The sequence below is a fragment of the Penaeus monodon genome, chromosome 4 (assembly GCF_015228065.2).
Source record: "Penaeus monodon isolate SGIC_2016 chromosome 4, NSTDA_Pmon_1, whole genome shotgun sequence".
NCBI classification, from domain to species: Eukaryota; Metazoa; Arthropoda; class Malacostraca; order Decapoda; family Penaeidae; genus Penaeus; species Penaeus monodon.
Window position 1 is genome coordinate 3,385,885 of NC_051389.1, and position 16,966 is coordinate 3,402,850.

Below are 16,966 nucleotides of genomic sequence, written 5' to 3' on the forward strand. Positions count from 1 at the left end.
CTGCACATTTCGTCGAGTGATTTCCTCTTGCCCTCGTGACACTGTCGATGGTCACAAATGCTCGAGAAGTGAGTGGCATCGTAGTTGAGAAAACGCGGTGTTTATCGAGGGCGTAGTGGTTGTGAGTGTTGCAAATGCACTATGATGCTGGACGGCTGTATATGTGTGTGAAGCTTCCTTGCAGATGTAATGGGGCTTCGTGGGGGTTATGTGCTAGCAATATATATGAGTGTGCCGTGTTACGTGGCTCACGAATGTGTAACGTTTCGGAGATCTGCAGGGTTGCATGAGTATGCGTTATAGATATTTGTGGAGGTTTGCGCGAGGCTGTCGACCTGACAATATGTTATGAAAGGAATCTAGATATTTAAATCTTGATATGTGTGTGACTGGTAATATGTATATGAGTGTCATTTTATTGAAAATGTGATAGCGATTTCGATGTCGCGTGACCTGGTCTTAGTGATAGTGTTTCCGAAACTTGTGTTGTTTCTCCTACTTATCTGTGTCTTTACAAATGTATGTACTTACCTATCTGATATAGAATTGTGTCTTAAATATTCAGTGGACTAGCGTGCTTGGAAATGATTATCAGCCACTCAAGGAACGTACTGTGAACGTCGTGATGTTAAGTGAGGGGTTAAGGCGACCGCTCTACAAGTGTTAAGGGTCGATTTCTCTGAATAAGCATACTGAAATTCGAGACAAAAATAACAACAGAGTCTTATTGCAGAAAGAAGGGGGGTGCAGTTGATATACTAGAGGTATGTGAAGAAGTTGTGGGAAGATGGTTACTGAGGAAGCCACCCTTTAGTCACAAGGATGTGGCGAGGTCGCTCTCTCATCGTGTGTAACGTGATCGGACAGGGATATTGTAACGTACCTTGGAACACCGTTATATTGCAGCCTTCAAACACACACACGCACATCTTTTACATGCTCGGGTTACTGAATTAATTTCTCGAAAGAAATTGATATGCAGAGGTACTGAGAGAATATGAATGCCAAAATACCTCATGAATCTGAATTAGGCTTAACTAATGGTGGTTAAAAAAGAAAACTAATGTAATTCATCTTAAATAAAGTAAATGAGAAGTCTAGGCAATGAGTGTGTGGATTTTTAATACTGAGAGTCATTCATTGTACAAAACTCATCTTCCCGCCCATTCATAACAGTTGGCCGGCATCTTGAATGGTTGTTAGTGGCCATTTTAGCCTTTGCACCTAGAAATTGTATAGAAAACGTTGAATTATCATAGTTCGTGTCAATATAATTTTTTCGTAAGAATATTTGTTAATCTATATTTCAAATACGCATCGGTGGCAGTGGCATATATTTAAGTAACGTAGTTTAAATTTTAGGTTACTTTCCGATATGATAACGATTTCGAATATATATATATATATATATATATATATATATATATATATATATATATATATATATATATATATATATATACATATACATATGCTTACACATACGCACACACACACACAAACAAACACACACACACACACACACACACACATACACGCACACACACATAAACACACATACACACACAATATGCACACTTGCACACACACACATACACACACACACAACACCACACACCCAACACACACACACACACACACATGCACACTTGCAACACACACACACGTGTGTGTGTGTATATATATATATATATATATGTACATACATATATGTATGTATGTAGATATATTTTTAAATATATATATATTTATATATATATATATATATATATATATATATGTATATTATATTGTGTGTGTGTGTGTGTGTGTGTGTGTGTGTGTGTGTGTGTGTGTGTGCGTGTATCTGTGTGTGTGTGTGCGTATGTGTATGTATGTATGTATACGTACACATACATAAATATATATAAACGTGTGTGTGTGTGTGTACACACACACACACATTCATATATATATATATATATATATATATATATATATATATATATATATATATATATATATATATAAACGTATGTGTGTGTTTCCCTGTGTGTGTGCGACCGCCCACACAAACATGCACACATACATAAACAAGCATACCCACAAACATTTACCCGTGTGCTCACGTAGAATCGGGATATTAGTGAGTGGCATTAAATTTTCGTATTATTTACCATGGATGTGAGTGCATAATTATGTGTATTCACCAACTTACGTTGTATGTATTTAGCTCAGATTAGAATATGAAATTACGTACTGTGTACATTGCTAAGCAGTACTTTCGACTTTGCATTTTTTCTTGCGTGTTTATCTATTTTGCTCTAGATTTTGACCGATGACCTAATTTTGTTCATTTTACGTAAAAGACTGTAATTGCATATCTATAGACTGAACGAAGCTTTACTTACATTGCTTATACATTATTAAGAAACATACCAGCATTTATATATAACCGAATGTATGTATATGTATGCGTCCTTATGTACGTATGGATGTATGCATGTATATGATGCGTCAGTGTGTACGTATGGATGTATGCATGTATATGATGCGTCAGTGTGTACATATGGATGCATGTATGTATGTATACAGGTATATATGCATGTAAGTCAGTATGTATACAGGTATATATGCATGTAAGTCAGTATGTATACATGTATATATGCATGTAAGTCAGTATGTATATATGTATATACGTATGTGAATATGTAATATTAAACAAATTCAAAGACACCATACATATACGGAAGGCTGTAACGTACAAACCATGCTATGACACATAACTCCTCCACCAACATATTTAAATATCGCGTTTAAAACCCCCTTTTGCAGCATGGTCCTTGAAAATGAAACCACACATGTGCGCGATACAAAAAAAAATTCACTTCCACATCAACTCACTTCCTCTCCGACAGCATAGTCTTCTTTGTCTTTGAAAACACATACAGAGGGAGAAAGAGAAGAGTATTTTTATTAGTATTAGTAAAGAGAGAGTGTGAGTGTACACACACACACACACATATATATATACATATACACGTATACATATACTGATACGTATGTTTGGATACATGCACATACACACACACTCGCACACGCACACGCACACACACACACACACGCACACGTACACGCACACACACACACAAACATACACACACACACATTATATATCTATATATATATATATATATATATATATATATATATATATATATATATACACATATACGCACACACACACACGTGTATGTATATATACATATATATACTCACATATATTTGTCGGTGTATTTATATATATATATATATATTATATATATATATATATATATATATATTCATGTGTGTGTGTGTGTGTGTGTGCACATACACATATACGTAAATGTATATGTATGTATAATATTATATATATATAATAATATATTATATAATTATATCATATACATACTATATATTATATTATATATATATATATATATTATATTATATTATATATTATATATATCAAATCACAACACTACATGTACATACATATATGTGATGTATTTATATAATATATGTGTATTATATATATATTATATATATATATTAATATATATATATATATATATATATATATAAAATATATATATGTGTGTAATTTTACACTATATGTTATTATTGTATATTATTATATACATATTAATAATATATATATAATATTATGATATGATATTTGAGTGTATGTGATTTATGTTTATATGTATTAATTCCACATAATATTATATATATAATAGTTATATATGTTTTATGTATATATATATATATATATTATATATAATATAGTATGTATGTATATCATGTATAGTGTGTAAGTGATATATGTTATGTAGTGTATGTATTATCATTTTATATATAATATATATTACTATATACTATATATATACTATATTATACTTATTACTATTATACTATGTTTGTGTGTGTGTTGTGTGTGTTGGTGTGTGTGTGTGTGTGTTATAATTTTTTTAATTATTATATTATAAATAAATTATTTGTTGTGTGAATGTGTGTCGTGTCGTTGATTGAGTGTCTGTTGAGTATGTTTTTTCGAATGTATATTATCATATATTATTAAACTATACATATATTGTGTGTGTGTGTGGGTGTGTTCGTGTTAATGTTTGTTGATATTTGATCTATATTTAATTATATCTATACTAGTATTAAATATATATATAACTTTGTTGTTGTGTTTGTGGTGTTGTTTGTTGGTTTTGTGGTGGTGTATATTTGTGATTATTATAATTGTCTTTTAATGTATATTACGAACTGTAAATAACATGACAGCGACTTATTGCATGTCGTTAACCATCACTTCCGAATCCTATTTTCTTTGTACTACTGACTTAATTCTCCCTCTCAGAGTCAAATTCGATTTTTATGATCGTATTCTACTTATGTGATCCACCGTATCAGCAAATAATTTATAACCGCATTGGTGTTTTTAGGGATCGAGTGATATTAGACATCCATTTCCCGCCACAATACTTCCCCATCCAGGCACAGCTGAGTCCTGCGCTTATTGCAAATGCGTACAACTCAGCCTCGGACAGTCAAGAAAATTACGTTTGACTAAAAGTCTTTTTCGAAGCCGCCTTGTCGACGTTTCGACATACCCTTCCTCGCGCGACGGACGCCCGTCCTCTTTGGTGTAATGTTTTCTTGGCTTCTGGGCACATCATTAATAATTCACGTCAACATCTTACAACGTCTGCTTCAAGCGAAATGTGATTAAAGGGCGCGAGCGGGAAGGGCCATCATTGGACAACGAGGCTTGGCTTCCTCCGAATCTCATTCACTATTCTATACACGAGACATCTTTTTGAACATACGATTTGCTAGCTATAAGTCTAACGAAGGTGATAGGCTCTCCAAATTAAACTTCGTCTCATTCATTACTCTACAAATCTCGTCCAAATCTACATGTTTTTTACGCTAGGATAGTGTGGTTCGGTTGGAGCTGTGGCAGGATAGACATTTAAACCTGCCTTCAATGTCACGTTTCCTGGACAGCCAATCAGAGGGCGAGTTCGGCGCGGCGTTGCCAAGTGTGCACGTGGCGCGCGAGAGGGAACGTGCTATCAAAACATTGTCACATGGCACAGGGGCATGGGAGGCACGAGTGTTTGTTTGTTAGTCGGGTTTTTACCTCCCCTGTGACGTCGAAATGTCACCTCACACACGAGGGCTTACACCACACATGTATATTACAACTGTCATTGTCCGTAAATATCCCACCGCTGATGAGAGTATTGTAAGCCATTCATGGAGGATTTGCACGTACACTGCACTCCACTGATACATATGAATCAGAGAGCATAGTCTATTCTTGCATATACCATTATGCTATATTTTTTCCCCTATAAAATTGATTAGCACATTATCGTCATGTGCCTGCCAGTTGGTCTATTTTCCTCGATCATCAACGGTTTATGCAATTATGACCGTGGTTTCCCTTCCTAGCTCTGAAATGGTCATCAGAAAATGTATACATTTCTTTTTCATGAGGAATTCTAAACATTTTTGTTTAAATTCCGGAGAGGAAGCATGTGTATAAAAAATAAATAAACCTCCCAAGCCCAAAGCTACGGCGTAGTAATCTCATCAGTATACAATCATTTCCTGGCATACAACAAATAACAATATTCCGAAAGTGACGGGAGACAAAAACAACGGCCATCGTGTTGTGAAGTATTACCATTGATACGGTGGTGAGGAAGATTCAGTTTCTTCGCACCCATTCACCCTTTAAATCGAGTTCCTCGCGATCCCAGCGACTGCCAAGAAGAACAATGGCACGGCCCACTTTTTCTCCACGGCCCCCCAAAAAGAAGCAGCATTGTTTGCATCTTCCCGTCACCTTTGGCCATGAATAGAAAGCATCCTATCCCGAAAGTCTCCCCCCTGCGTTTCCATGGCAACCGTACACAGAGCAAAAGTGGCAACAGCGCGCCGAGTCACGTGACCTGGGCGGGCCAATAGGCGGCCGAGATTTCAAACTTGTGTCTGCCTTTGTCATAACGTACGACTGAGTGTGTGCGAGGACCGATGTTTCTGAGAGCAGTGTGTTGTGTGTGTATTTATTTTGGTGCTCTGACTGGAATATCTGCATTTATATACCGCAAACCAATGAGGAAAACGTGAAGGTAAGTGACGCGAGTCGATTGCCGCAGGATTCGCGCGTTGTATCGGTATACTTTCCGCAGGAGCTGGGAAATTAAACGAAAAACCCCCCGCACGTTTGAAGGGATCGTTTCGTAGGCGCACGATCCAGTTTACCGGTGAGTCTTGTGGGCATTTAAACTCGTCTCTGGTTTCGGCGGGCTTCGCGAAGATCACGCTGCATTCGCCAGGAACCGAGGGCGTTGGTAGGGAGGGAGAAATGGAGGGCCACCGAGGGCTTGCGTGCCATTGACAAGTGACAGTGAATTACGCGGGAAGAAGGAGAAGGCGAAGGAGGAGGAAAAGGGAAACTCCGACTCGTTGGCCTATGCGTGACAGGCCATTTAAATCCCTCTTGTTCAGCGCGGGATTACTTGAACTCGGGACCTCGCAGCGCGCAGGAGGCTTTTATCGGCGCATTAACGTGAATCGAAGGATCATACGAGGGACTTGACGCGATGTACTGAAAGGTAAAAGGAAGGAAGAGGAATAACGTGCGGGATTTTCCTCCCCGTCCCGTCGTTTATTTATTGTTCTGTTTTGCGAGGCGGAGAGAGAGGTAGGCCTATCGAAGAGGGTCAGATTTTGAATTGGATCGCCGTTTTGTTGCCCTTCGTCGCGAGTACGTTTTGCATCGGACTTTCATTTACGGGGAATTTCGGGAAAATTGATGTGGCGGAGGTGATTTACTGACATAAAGGACTTTAGGCGAGGGGATAAAATTACCCGCGGGGATGGTGGCGAGGGATATTGCATAGTTGTGTAACGTTTTTTCCCTCTTCCCGCCACGAGAGGAAAGTGAAGAAAGGGAGGAAATGATTTGTGGATTAGATTATTTGTTCAATTAGGATCCTAGTTAAAGGTATTTGTTGATATTAGATGAAGCGGGTCTTCCACTCTGATGGTTTTCGATACTTGATACTATCAGTGGAGCACCTCGCCTGACTTTTTTTTTAATCCTAACAGTACCAGTTTTAACTATACTTCTAGTGTTACATTATCATGAGAAACGGCGTTTTATAAGGTTGATTACATTTTTTGTTCATTGGGTATTTTTCGTTTTTTTCCCAAGAGCTGTTTAGTCTTGATTTTTTTATTAATTCACATGTTTTTATGTACAAGTCTGTATATACATATATGCCTACAGATCAAAAACACACACCTGCTTATTATGCACTCAAATCAATACATGTCCACACATACAGATTTGTTTTATACTAATGTATTAAGAATTCATCATATTCAGTTAGGAATGAGGTGTAGTAGTATCCTATACAATATGGATTTTTTCATATTTATTTGTTATTTTATTATTGTTGTTGTTTTTGTTGTTGTTATTATTATCATTATTATTATTATTATCATTATTATTATTATTATTATTATTATTATTATTATTATTATTACTATTAGTATTATTACTACTACTATTACTATTATTACTATTACTATTATTACTGCTACTCTTACTACTACTATTATTATTATTATTATGATTATTATTTTTGTTGCTGATGCTGCTCTTCTGTTTTCATTATTATTGTTTCATTGTTATTATTGTTGGTATTGGTGTATTTTTTTATCATTATTATAATTTCAGTAATCATTGGCGGTATTTTGTTATTATTATTATTATTATTATTATTTACACTATTATAATGTTTTAATGATAATTATAATGGTTGTGATATAATAAGGAAAATAATAGTAATTACTTACATGATGAATATAAGAACCCTCTGGTATTTTGTTTATTTTTAAATATATATACATATATACATACATGCAAATTTACATATATACATATACAAAAGGGAAAGTGTGTGTGTGTGTGTGTGTGTGTCGATACAATGGTATATACACACAGACATGTTTGTGTGTATACATGTATCAGTGTGTGTGTGTGTGTGTGTATATATATATATATATATATATATATATATATATATATATATATATATATATATATGCATATATATTTATATTATATATACACATATTTATATAGATAAATATATGTATGCACATGTAAATAAATATACACGTGTGTGTGTGTGTGTGTGTGTGCACATACACATAAAGACATGCACATTTCTCGTACACACACACTCGCACATTATATATATATATATATATATATATATATATATATATATATATATATATATATATATATATATATATATATATATATATATATATTATTTAGTTGAATGGTAAGAATGTTGATACAATGGTATATACACACACAGACATGTTTGTGTGTATACATGTATCAGTGTGTGTGTGTGTGTGTGTGTGTGTTATATGTATATGTATGTGTATGTATATTTTAACACACGTGTGTGTGTGTGTGTGTGTGTGTGTGTGTGTTTGATATACATATGATGTACACTTACACATTTACATTTATGTACATTTGTTTATGTAAACATGCATGCATTTATACATATGTACATTTTTACATACAGATTAACACATACATTTAGACCTATATATATATATTTACATATGCTTGGATACATAAATAAAAAAATAAGTGTATATACAAGAAAACACACACACACACACACATACACATACACTCAATACACACACACATACACTCAAGTACACACACACACACACTCAAGTACACACACACACACACTCAAGACACACACACACACACACACACACACACACACACACACACACACACACACACACACACACACACACACACACACACACACACACACACACACACACATATATACACACATATATATATTTATTTATTTATTTATATTTATATTTTAAATAGGATTATATGCAGAGCATATTGTTATTGCCTCAGATACCTGACTTTTTTATGATTTTTCTTTACAGTTAACAAGTGAACTTACATCTCCCCGGCCCTGCACCTCCATTACATCATCACAACCACCTCATCACCACCTCCACTATGGATCTCTACCTGCCAAGCACAGAACCTGGCCTTACCCTGCAAGAGATGATAGACTGCGATATTAAGTGTGGTCTAGACTTTAGTGAAGGGCCAGATTCTATGATTACTTCGTCAGATCTCAATTCCTTAGACCTATCTGGAATGTCGTCCCTAGAGGCTGAGTTAGACTTGAAGACATTCGAGCCCTTGTTTGACCCCTTGGAAAAACTGGAAGAGATGGACGTCACAGATGACCATACACAAGATGAACTCAATGTTGTTAATTCTTGGATGAATATGTCGTCAATGAGTAATTATAGTTTAGACATAGAAAATAGTATTATGGTCAACCCCTCAGCAGTTTTACCAACTACTCTTCCTTCACGGGTGGTCAAGTCAGAGCCAGTAACCACAACTACCACACCTGTCTCTAGCAGTACATCTAACCCCACAGTCTTTATCAAGACAGAACCTCAGGACGTTGCAACTACAACAACTCTACAGGTAAGCTTTACTGATACAAATAGTTTTTTAAATACCACAGAGACCCACATCTCTTTCCCTGTTAGACATTCTCTCTCTCTCTCTCTCCTTTTTCTCTCTCTCTCTCCTTTTTTTTTTCTCTCTCTCTCTCTCTCTTTTTTTCTCTCTCTCTCTCTCTCTCCTCTTTTTCTCTCTCTCTCTCTCCTTTTTCTCTCTCTCTCCTTTTTCTTTCTCTCTCTCTCTCCTTTTTCTTTCTCTCTCTCTCTCTCCTTTTTCTTTCTCTCTCTCTCTCCTTTTTCTTCTCTCTCTCCTCCTTTTTCTTATCTTCTCCTTCTCCTTCCTTTTCCTTCTTCTTCTTCTCTCTCCTCCTTTTTTTCTCTCCTCTCTCCCTTTCTCTCTTTCTCCTCTCTCTTTTCTTTCCTCTCTCTCCTCCTTCTCTTCTCTCTCTCCTTTTTTTCTCTCTTCTTTTTCCTTCTCACTTTCTTTCTCTCTCTCTCCTCTTCCTTTTTCTCTCTCTCTCTCCCTTTTCTTCTCTCTCTCTCTCTTTCCTCTCTCTCTTCTCTCTCTCTTCTCTTTCTCTCTCTCTCCCTTTCTCCTCCTCCTTTCTCTCTCTCTCTCCTCACTCTCTCCTTCTCTTCTCTCCCTTCTTTTTTTTTCTCTCTCTCTCTCTCTCTTTTTCTCTCTCCTCCTCCCTTTTTCTCTCTCTCTCTCTCTCTCCTTCTCTCTCTCTCTCTTTCTCCTCTTCCTCTCCTCTTCCTCTTCTCTCTCCTTTCTCTCTCTCTCTCTCCTTCTCTCTCTCTCTCTCCTTCTCTCTCTCCTCTCTCTCTCTCCTCTTCTCTCTCCCCTTTCTCTCTCTCTCTCCTTCTCTCCTCTCTCTCTCCTTCTCCTTTTTCTCTTCTCCTCTCTCTCTCTCTCTCTCTCCTCTTTCTCCTCTCTCTCTTCTCTCTCTCCTCTCTCTCTCTCTCTCTCTCTCTCTTCTTTCTCTCTCTCTCTCTCTTCTCTCTCCTCTCTCCTTCCTCCTCTTCTCCTCTTTTCTCTCCTCTCCTCTCCTCTCTCCTCTCTCCCCTTTCTCTCTCTTCTCTTTCCTCTCCTCGTCTCTCTCCTTTCTCCTGTCTCTCTCCTTTCTCTCTGTCTCTCTCCTTTCTCTCTGTCTCTCTCTCTCCTTTCTCCTTCCCTCTCTCCTTTCTCCTCTGTCCTCTCTCTCTCTCTCTCTCCTTTCTCCCTTTCTCTCTCCTCTCTCTCTTCTCCTTCTCTCCTTCTCTCTCCTTCTCTCTCTCTCTCTCCTTCTCTCTCTCTCTCTTCTCTCTTTCTCTTCTCTCTCTCTCCTTCCTCTCTCTCTCTCTCTTCTCCTTTCTCTCTCTCCTTCTCTCTCTCTCTCTCTCCCTCTCTCTCTCTTTCTCCCTCCTTCCCCCTCTTCTCTCCTCTCTTCCACATGTCTGTCTGTGTCTGCATATCCCCTTTCATGTGCATACTATTTGATGTCGAATATATTTCTTGTACTCTCCTTTCATACCTTCATCCCTCCCTCCCGTCTCCTCTCGTCTGCTCCCCTCCCATCTCGTTCTGTCCTCCTATCTCCTCCTCCTCCACTTCGTGACTGCATGTTCATTTTTATGTGTATACCATTTGATGTCGACTATATTCCATCTACTTTTAAGAAACTAGAGAAATGAAGTAACGGGTGTTTTTCCCTTTTGTTTTTCAGACTCCCCAATCACAGTCCACAAATGGAACGACCGTAACTACACAGGTCACTGTGATGCGAACTCCGTCATCAATTGGTCAAAATATACGCCAACAAAGTCCAATGGTATCGACGCAGTCCACACCACAAACCCCGTCGCAACCTACTGTGATGACTAGACCCACCGTAAACGCATCTCAGATGGTAGTACAAACTACCCAACGATCGGGAACACAACAGCTTAATCATCCTTCAACCGCCGCTACCACCACACCAACCACAACGCCGATCATCACTGCCCGAACCACAACCACTCACACCATTCTTAACAATAGGTATGAAGCGTTCTTTATAATGATAAGGATGATTCCGTAGTGTATAGATGAATTTGATGTTTATATTTGGTTGAATGGAATTGAAAATTTATCTTTTTTCTCCGTTTTCGTAATAGGTACAAAAGCACAGGGAAACCAAGGAAAGACTTGCGACCAGAGGAGAGAGTGTTTCCCAAACCAGCGTATTCTTATTCATGTCTCATTGCTCTGGCCCTGAAAAACAGCACCACCGGCAGCTTACCAGTGTCCGAGATCTACAGCTTTATGTGGTAAGTGTTAGCTTCTGTATTTGGTAAGCGTCTCGTGTGTAGAAATAAAAAAAAAGACACTTTCGGATATGACGCGGAAAATTAGCCGCATTACTTCCACGTTTTGAAAATCTACAAGCCATGACGATATCTGAAGTATGTATGTGTGTATTTGTATGTGTTCCTACAAATATTTTGTAACTGCGCTAAAGGTAAACGTAATTTACTCTACGGCTTCGGTTTCATTGATAGCGAAAAAAATATCCTCTACAGTATCACAAAGTGTGTGCCATCTAGTCTACACTATGCGACCGTACGAATACAAAGTCAAGTTAATGTTCATTACTGATAGACGTAGCTCAATGCTCCACGTGCAAAAAAAAAGAGTCATTATAACTAGAGGTTTATCTCTGTGATCGTCTTGTCCCATGTCGCGTGTCCGAGGCAGCTGGTCCCAAGGTAATCTCTGGGACAGATGAAGGGTCCCAAGGTAATCTCTGGGACAGATGAAGGGTCATTGTTGCGGCAGGTGTTGAGTGCAGTGTGAACCTCGTGTGTTGCACTCTACCTGGTAGCAGCTGCTCTCAAGCAGACACTACTCATGAGTGTTTATATTTTTCTTCTAATATGAACAAGAAAAACTGTAACCAGAGTTTCAGATTCTTACCTGTCGTTTATCAAAGTATCAGTTTATCGCAGTTTTGATTGACATTCATTTTCCTGCACAAATAAATGTAAACGGGAGCTTGCGGTATCAGAATATTATATGAATGAAATCCAATATAAAAGAAAAGAAATCCCGCGCGCGCGATTTGTGAACGTTGTCTATTGTAAGTCGCTATATTTTGTGCTAAATAATATTAGATTCTATCGTTTGATTTTATTTAATAGTAAAGGTTTTCCTTTGTGATTGTCAAAAACATTGGCAGCTATACGTTTTGCTTTTGCGAAGTTGGGTATATATTTTTGTTTACTGCTGTGGCATGGTCAGTAGGTAGGCTGGCAGATGGTGTGTCAATAAAAGGTGTTTTTCCTCAGCTGATCGTAGAACAGCTGAGCTTGACCATGTGGCTTCCCTTGTGATAACGGCTGAACCCGCCAGCTGCCGCCTCCCCCTTCCCCTTCCCCCCCTCCACTCCCCCATACCTCCCTTGTCCTCCTCCACTGAGCCCACAACCGCCGAACCCCTCGGCCGACTTTGTCTTCAAATTATTTTAAAATACAGAGTCACAATTGCTTTTATTCCATGGTAATGTTATCACTCTACTATTTTGGCGGCACAAAGGCATCTCGCGTAATTTTCGTTGTTGCGAGTCTTCATGGCAGGGCTCGAATTTAAACCAAGCTTCCTTCCTGCTCGCGACCACCACCACCACCACTATCCTTCCTTGCACACCCGCATCGGTGTCTATGCTGTGTTCCCTTTGCGCTCCTGTAGTCTTCCTTGATATCGGCCTTTTCCATTTCGACAATTTTGTGTCCTCCGTTTGCACGGCTTTTGGTATCGTTCATTCCTGTCTTCCCCGCCTTTTCTTTCTTTCTTTTTCTCTCTCTCTCTCCCTCCCTCCCTTTCCCTCACTCTCCCTCTCGCCCCCTTCTCTCTCTCTCACCCTGTATATTATTTCCTCACGGGTCTCGTTTCCCACTCTCATTCCTGCTCCTCTTTACTGCATCCGTGTCCACCCCTCTCTCGCTCGCTCATCCCCCTCCATCCCTCCCTCCCTTCCCTTTCCTTTTCTCCCCCCATAAACTACCTCCCCACAGCCTTCTGCCACCCCAACCCCACATTCGAAGCTCAACGTTCACGGAAAGAGGAATAGAAGAAATTAACGTTTTCAAAAGGACTACATTCGTGATTCGTATCCATGATTTTAGAATACTGCATGTTTTCGGAAGCGAAATTGCTAACGACTTGTTACACATTATTTGAAGCTACTGCTTAGGCTAATTGTAAATGTGTGTGTGTGTGTGTACGAGTATGTATGCGCGCGAGCCTAAGTTTTATGTATATTTGCACACATACATGCAGTATAGCAGACGCAAAACTTAAAGTTACGGCTCGATTTCCTTTCTTTTTGCGAGTTCGCACAAAGAAGTCTACCCGTCCACCCTCTTGTTGGTTGAACCTCGTTAAAATGAACACTTAATTTTTATCCCATTTTCCAAATATTTAGCACAAATTTAAGAAACATATTAGTCGCACATAATTATTTTGGGCCTAAGTCTTGCTGGTAGTGTTAAAAATGCACTGAGTGTAGGACAGCGATACACGGGGGAACGGCATGGAAAGCGAAACTGATCGATATTGTATTCAGCATAAACGGAAGAGCAAATGCTGGTTTCCTTTCCCCTGCGCCGTGCCTATTCGCCCAGGAACACCGCTTTCGTAAGGTCTAGTTATCTCCTTACTACTGTTGACGTTTGCCCTTATATCCTTGCCCGTCTTGGTTGGGGGGAGGTCGTCTTTGTAAAGTGTACACGCGAGAAATGCGGTGTTGCCAAGAGGTAGAGAACGGTAAAAAAAAGTTGGTATTTTGCTTTGTTAATCAGAGAAGCTTTGTCACACTTAAGTTATTTATATTCTTTACAAGTGAAGTCGTTTAAAGTCGTAGTTATTGGTTTCATTGAACTTTTAATCGTGCATAGGAAAAGTTTTTTTTTTTCCGTACATATGATAATACAGGCCAAATTGAGGTCTTTGTTCGGCAAAATTATGCCCCCTTTTCCCCCTCTCTTCTCTCTCTCTTTCTCCTTTCTCTCTCCTTCTCTCAATCCTCCTCCTCTCCCTCTCCTCTCCCTCCTCCTCCCTCTCCCTCTCTCTCTCTCTCTCCTCTCTCTCCTCTCTCTCTCTTTCTCTCTCTCTCTCTCTCTCCTCTCTCTCTCTCCCTCCCCCCTCCCTCTTTCTCTCTCTCTCCTCTCTCCCTCTTCTCTCTCTCTCCTCTCCCCTCTTCTCTCTCCTCTCTCTCCCCTCTTTTTCTCTCTCTCCCCTCTTTCTCTCTCTCTCCCCTCTCCCCTCTTTCTCTCTCCTCTCTCCCCTCTCCCCTCTCTCTCCCTCTCTCCCCTCTCCCCTCTTTCTCTCTCTCTCCTCCTCCCTCTCCCCTCTTTCTCTCTCTCCCCTCTTTCTCTCTCTCTCTCTCTCTCCTCTCCCTCCACCCTCCACCCTCCACCCCTCCCTTCCTTTCCTTCCTACCCTCCCCCTCTATCTCACCCTCAGTCACTACATACTCGCAGATGCACACTTATATATATGAAAGGACGTACACTATACATGTAAAGAGAGGTGTTTAGTTGTTCATATTTATATATGTAGATTGAATTATGCATATTTTATGGCATGTGAAACATGAATAGTACTGCTAACAAAATTATTTTTATTTTTAGTGAGCATTTCCCCTACTTCCGGACTGCACCCAATGGCTGGAAGAACTCAGTGCGTCATAACCTTAGTCTCAACAAATGTTTTGAGAAGATCGAGAAACCAGTTGGTAAGATATTGACCTTATTTCCAGGCGTGCCAATTTTATATAGTTATCAATTTTGGTTATAGGGATGTATAGATATATGTGTGTGTGTGTTTTATAACTCATTGCACATATTTTGTTGAGATAGCATTGGTTAGACATCCAAGAATGTGATTAGCAGTCATTTTCAAAGACTTTGTTCTTCTAGTGGCTGGAAGCAATCAGCGCAAAGGTTGTTTGTGGGCTTTGAATCCTGCCAAAGCTCACAAAATGGATGAAGAGGTACAGAAGTGGAGCAAGAAGGATTTGCAAGGTATCAAAGATGCCATGGCACACCCAGGTACGTGAACTCGAAAACTTGCACAGGCTTTGTGTCCATGTTTATATACACCTAGTATTTTTTTGGTTTGGATTTTACAGTGTGGATGGTTCATACAGATTGATTTTACAGTAAAAGAATGATATTTATATATTTTTTATATTACAGAGGTGTTGGAAGCATTAGAATGTGGTGAGATGAAGTTTGAATCCACTGGAAGTATTTCTTCATGTAGTGAAGATGAGGATGAGGATGAAGAAGTTGATCCCCTTACTGTTGATACCCCCACTACCCCAACTGTTGGAACTGTCAAGGTTAGATGAACTACCTGAGGTTTACTAAGTTCTATGTGGAATTAACAGGTCTGCATTTGTTAAATTTACTTTATGGATCATCTAATCAGCCCATTCTTTCTTTCTTTTTATCAGAGAGGAGCCCAGACTATTGTCAGTCAGTCACAGCAGCAGCAACATATTCGCCAGCCTGTGCAGAATGGACGCACACCTTTGTCGACAAGTGTGGCTAACTCAGCCATGAATCATTCCCAGGCTCGCTCTACTTTTACTGCACAAACCTTGAAGCGCAGTCCAGTCACTTCTACTGAGGAGCCAGAGTATATCCTACCTGACTCAACCATGACGGAAATTAGTCTACAGGTGAGTGCAAGAAAATTCAACTTAATAATTTAAAGGGAAAGATCATTCATTGTTGATGTGTAACTGTAAACATCAAAAAAAAAGAAAAGAAAAAAAAAAGACTTCATCCAACAATAATTGTATTTCTATTCAACAGTCGAATGGTGCTCTGGTTGATGATCTTGGAAATGAAATCAAGATTGAAGGAGACTCGCCCATCCACACCAATGCATCTCCACGTGGCTTGGTAGTCCGTAAGCTGCCAGGTATCACACCTCTCAGGTCTGCAACAGTGCGAGCCAATTATATGTACACACCTACGATCTCATCTCCTCACCAGCCTACCCTGAATAGATTGGTCTTAACCAATGCCAAGTTGTCATAGTTTAAGCTGTGGTGTTTCTCCCACATTTTAGGTGGCATCTTAATTTCAGTTTCATTTTTTATCATGCTTAAGAATTCCATTAAATGTTCAGACACATTGGACATAATTTTCTTAGTTTTCTCTCCTATTTAATAATTACATTTTTTCCTTTTCAACCCCATAAATTACTGTGACATTACTCCCCGTGAGTGAAAATAAATTTTGTGATGTACATTAGGATAATAGTGTGTTGGACTATCAGGACAGGGAGAGGAGAAGTGTAGAGGACGAGTCAGTGTGCATCAAGTATACAGGCATA

The 16,966-nt window shown here is 38.8% G+C and overlaps 1 protein-coding gene across 2 annotated transcripts in view; it reads left to right on the forward strand.

Annotated features, from left to right (window-relative positions):
• The first annotated feature begins 6,019 nt into the window (after positions 1-6,019).
• Positions 6,020-16,966, forward strand: part of LOC119568383 (forkhead box protein P1-like) — a 12,803-nt gene continuing 1,856 nt past the window's right edge. The window contains exons 1-9 of one of the 2 annotated variants that reach the window (XM_037916864.1): positions 6,020-6,173; positions 9,061-9,622; positions 11,307-11,620; positions 11,737-11,889; positions 15,250-15,353; positions 15,538-15,669; positions 15,817-15,962; positions 16,077-16,304; positions 16,441-16,966. The exon at positions 16,441-16,966 is cut by the window's right edge and continues 1,856 nt beyond it. In XM_037916864.1, the coding sequence (XP_037772792.1) occupies positions 9,137-9,622; positions 11,307-11,620; positions 11,737-11,889; positions 15,250-15,353; positions 15,538-15,669; positions 15,817-15,962; positions 16,077-16,304; positions 16,441-16,668 (1,791 nt within the window). In that variant the 5' untranslated portion in view covers positions 6,020-6,173; positions 9,061-9,136 and the 3' untranslated portion in view covers positions 16,669-16,966. Of the gene's footprint in view, positions 6,174-6,315; positions 6,660-9,060; positions 9,623-11,306; positions 11,621-11,736; positions 11,890-15,249; positions 15,354-15,537; positions 15,670-15,816; positions 15,963-16,076; positions 16,305-16,440 lie in introns of those variants that run through there. The other variant, XM_037916874.1, reaches the window with a different exon arrangement.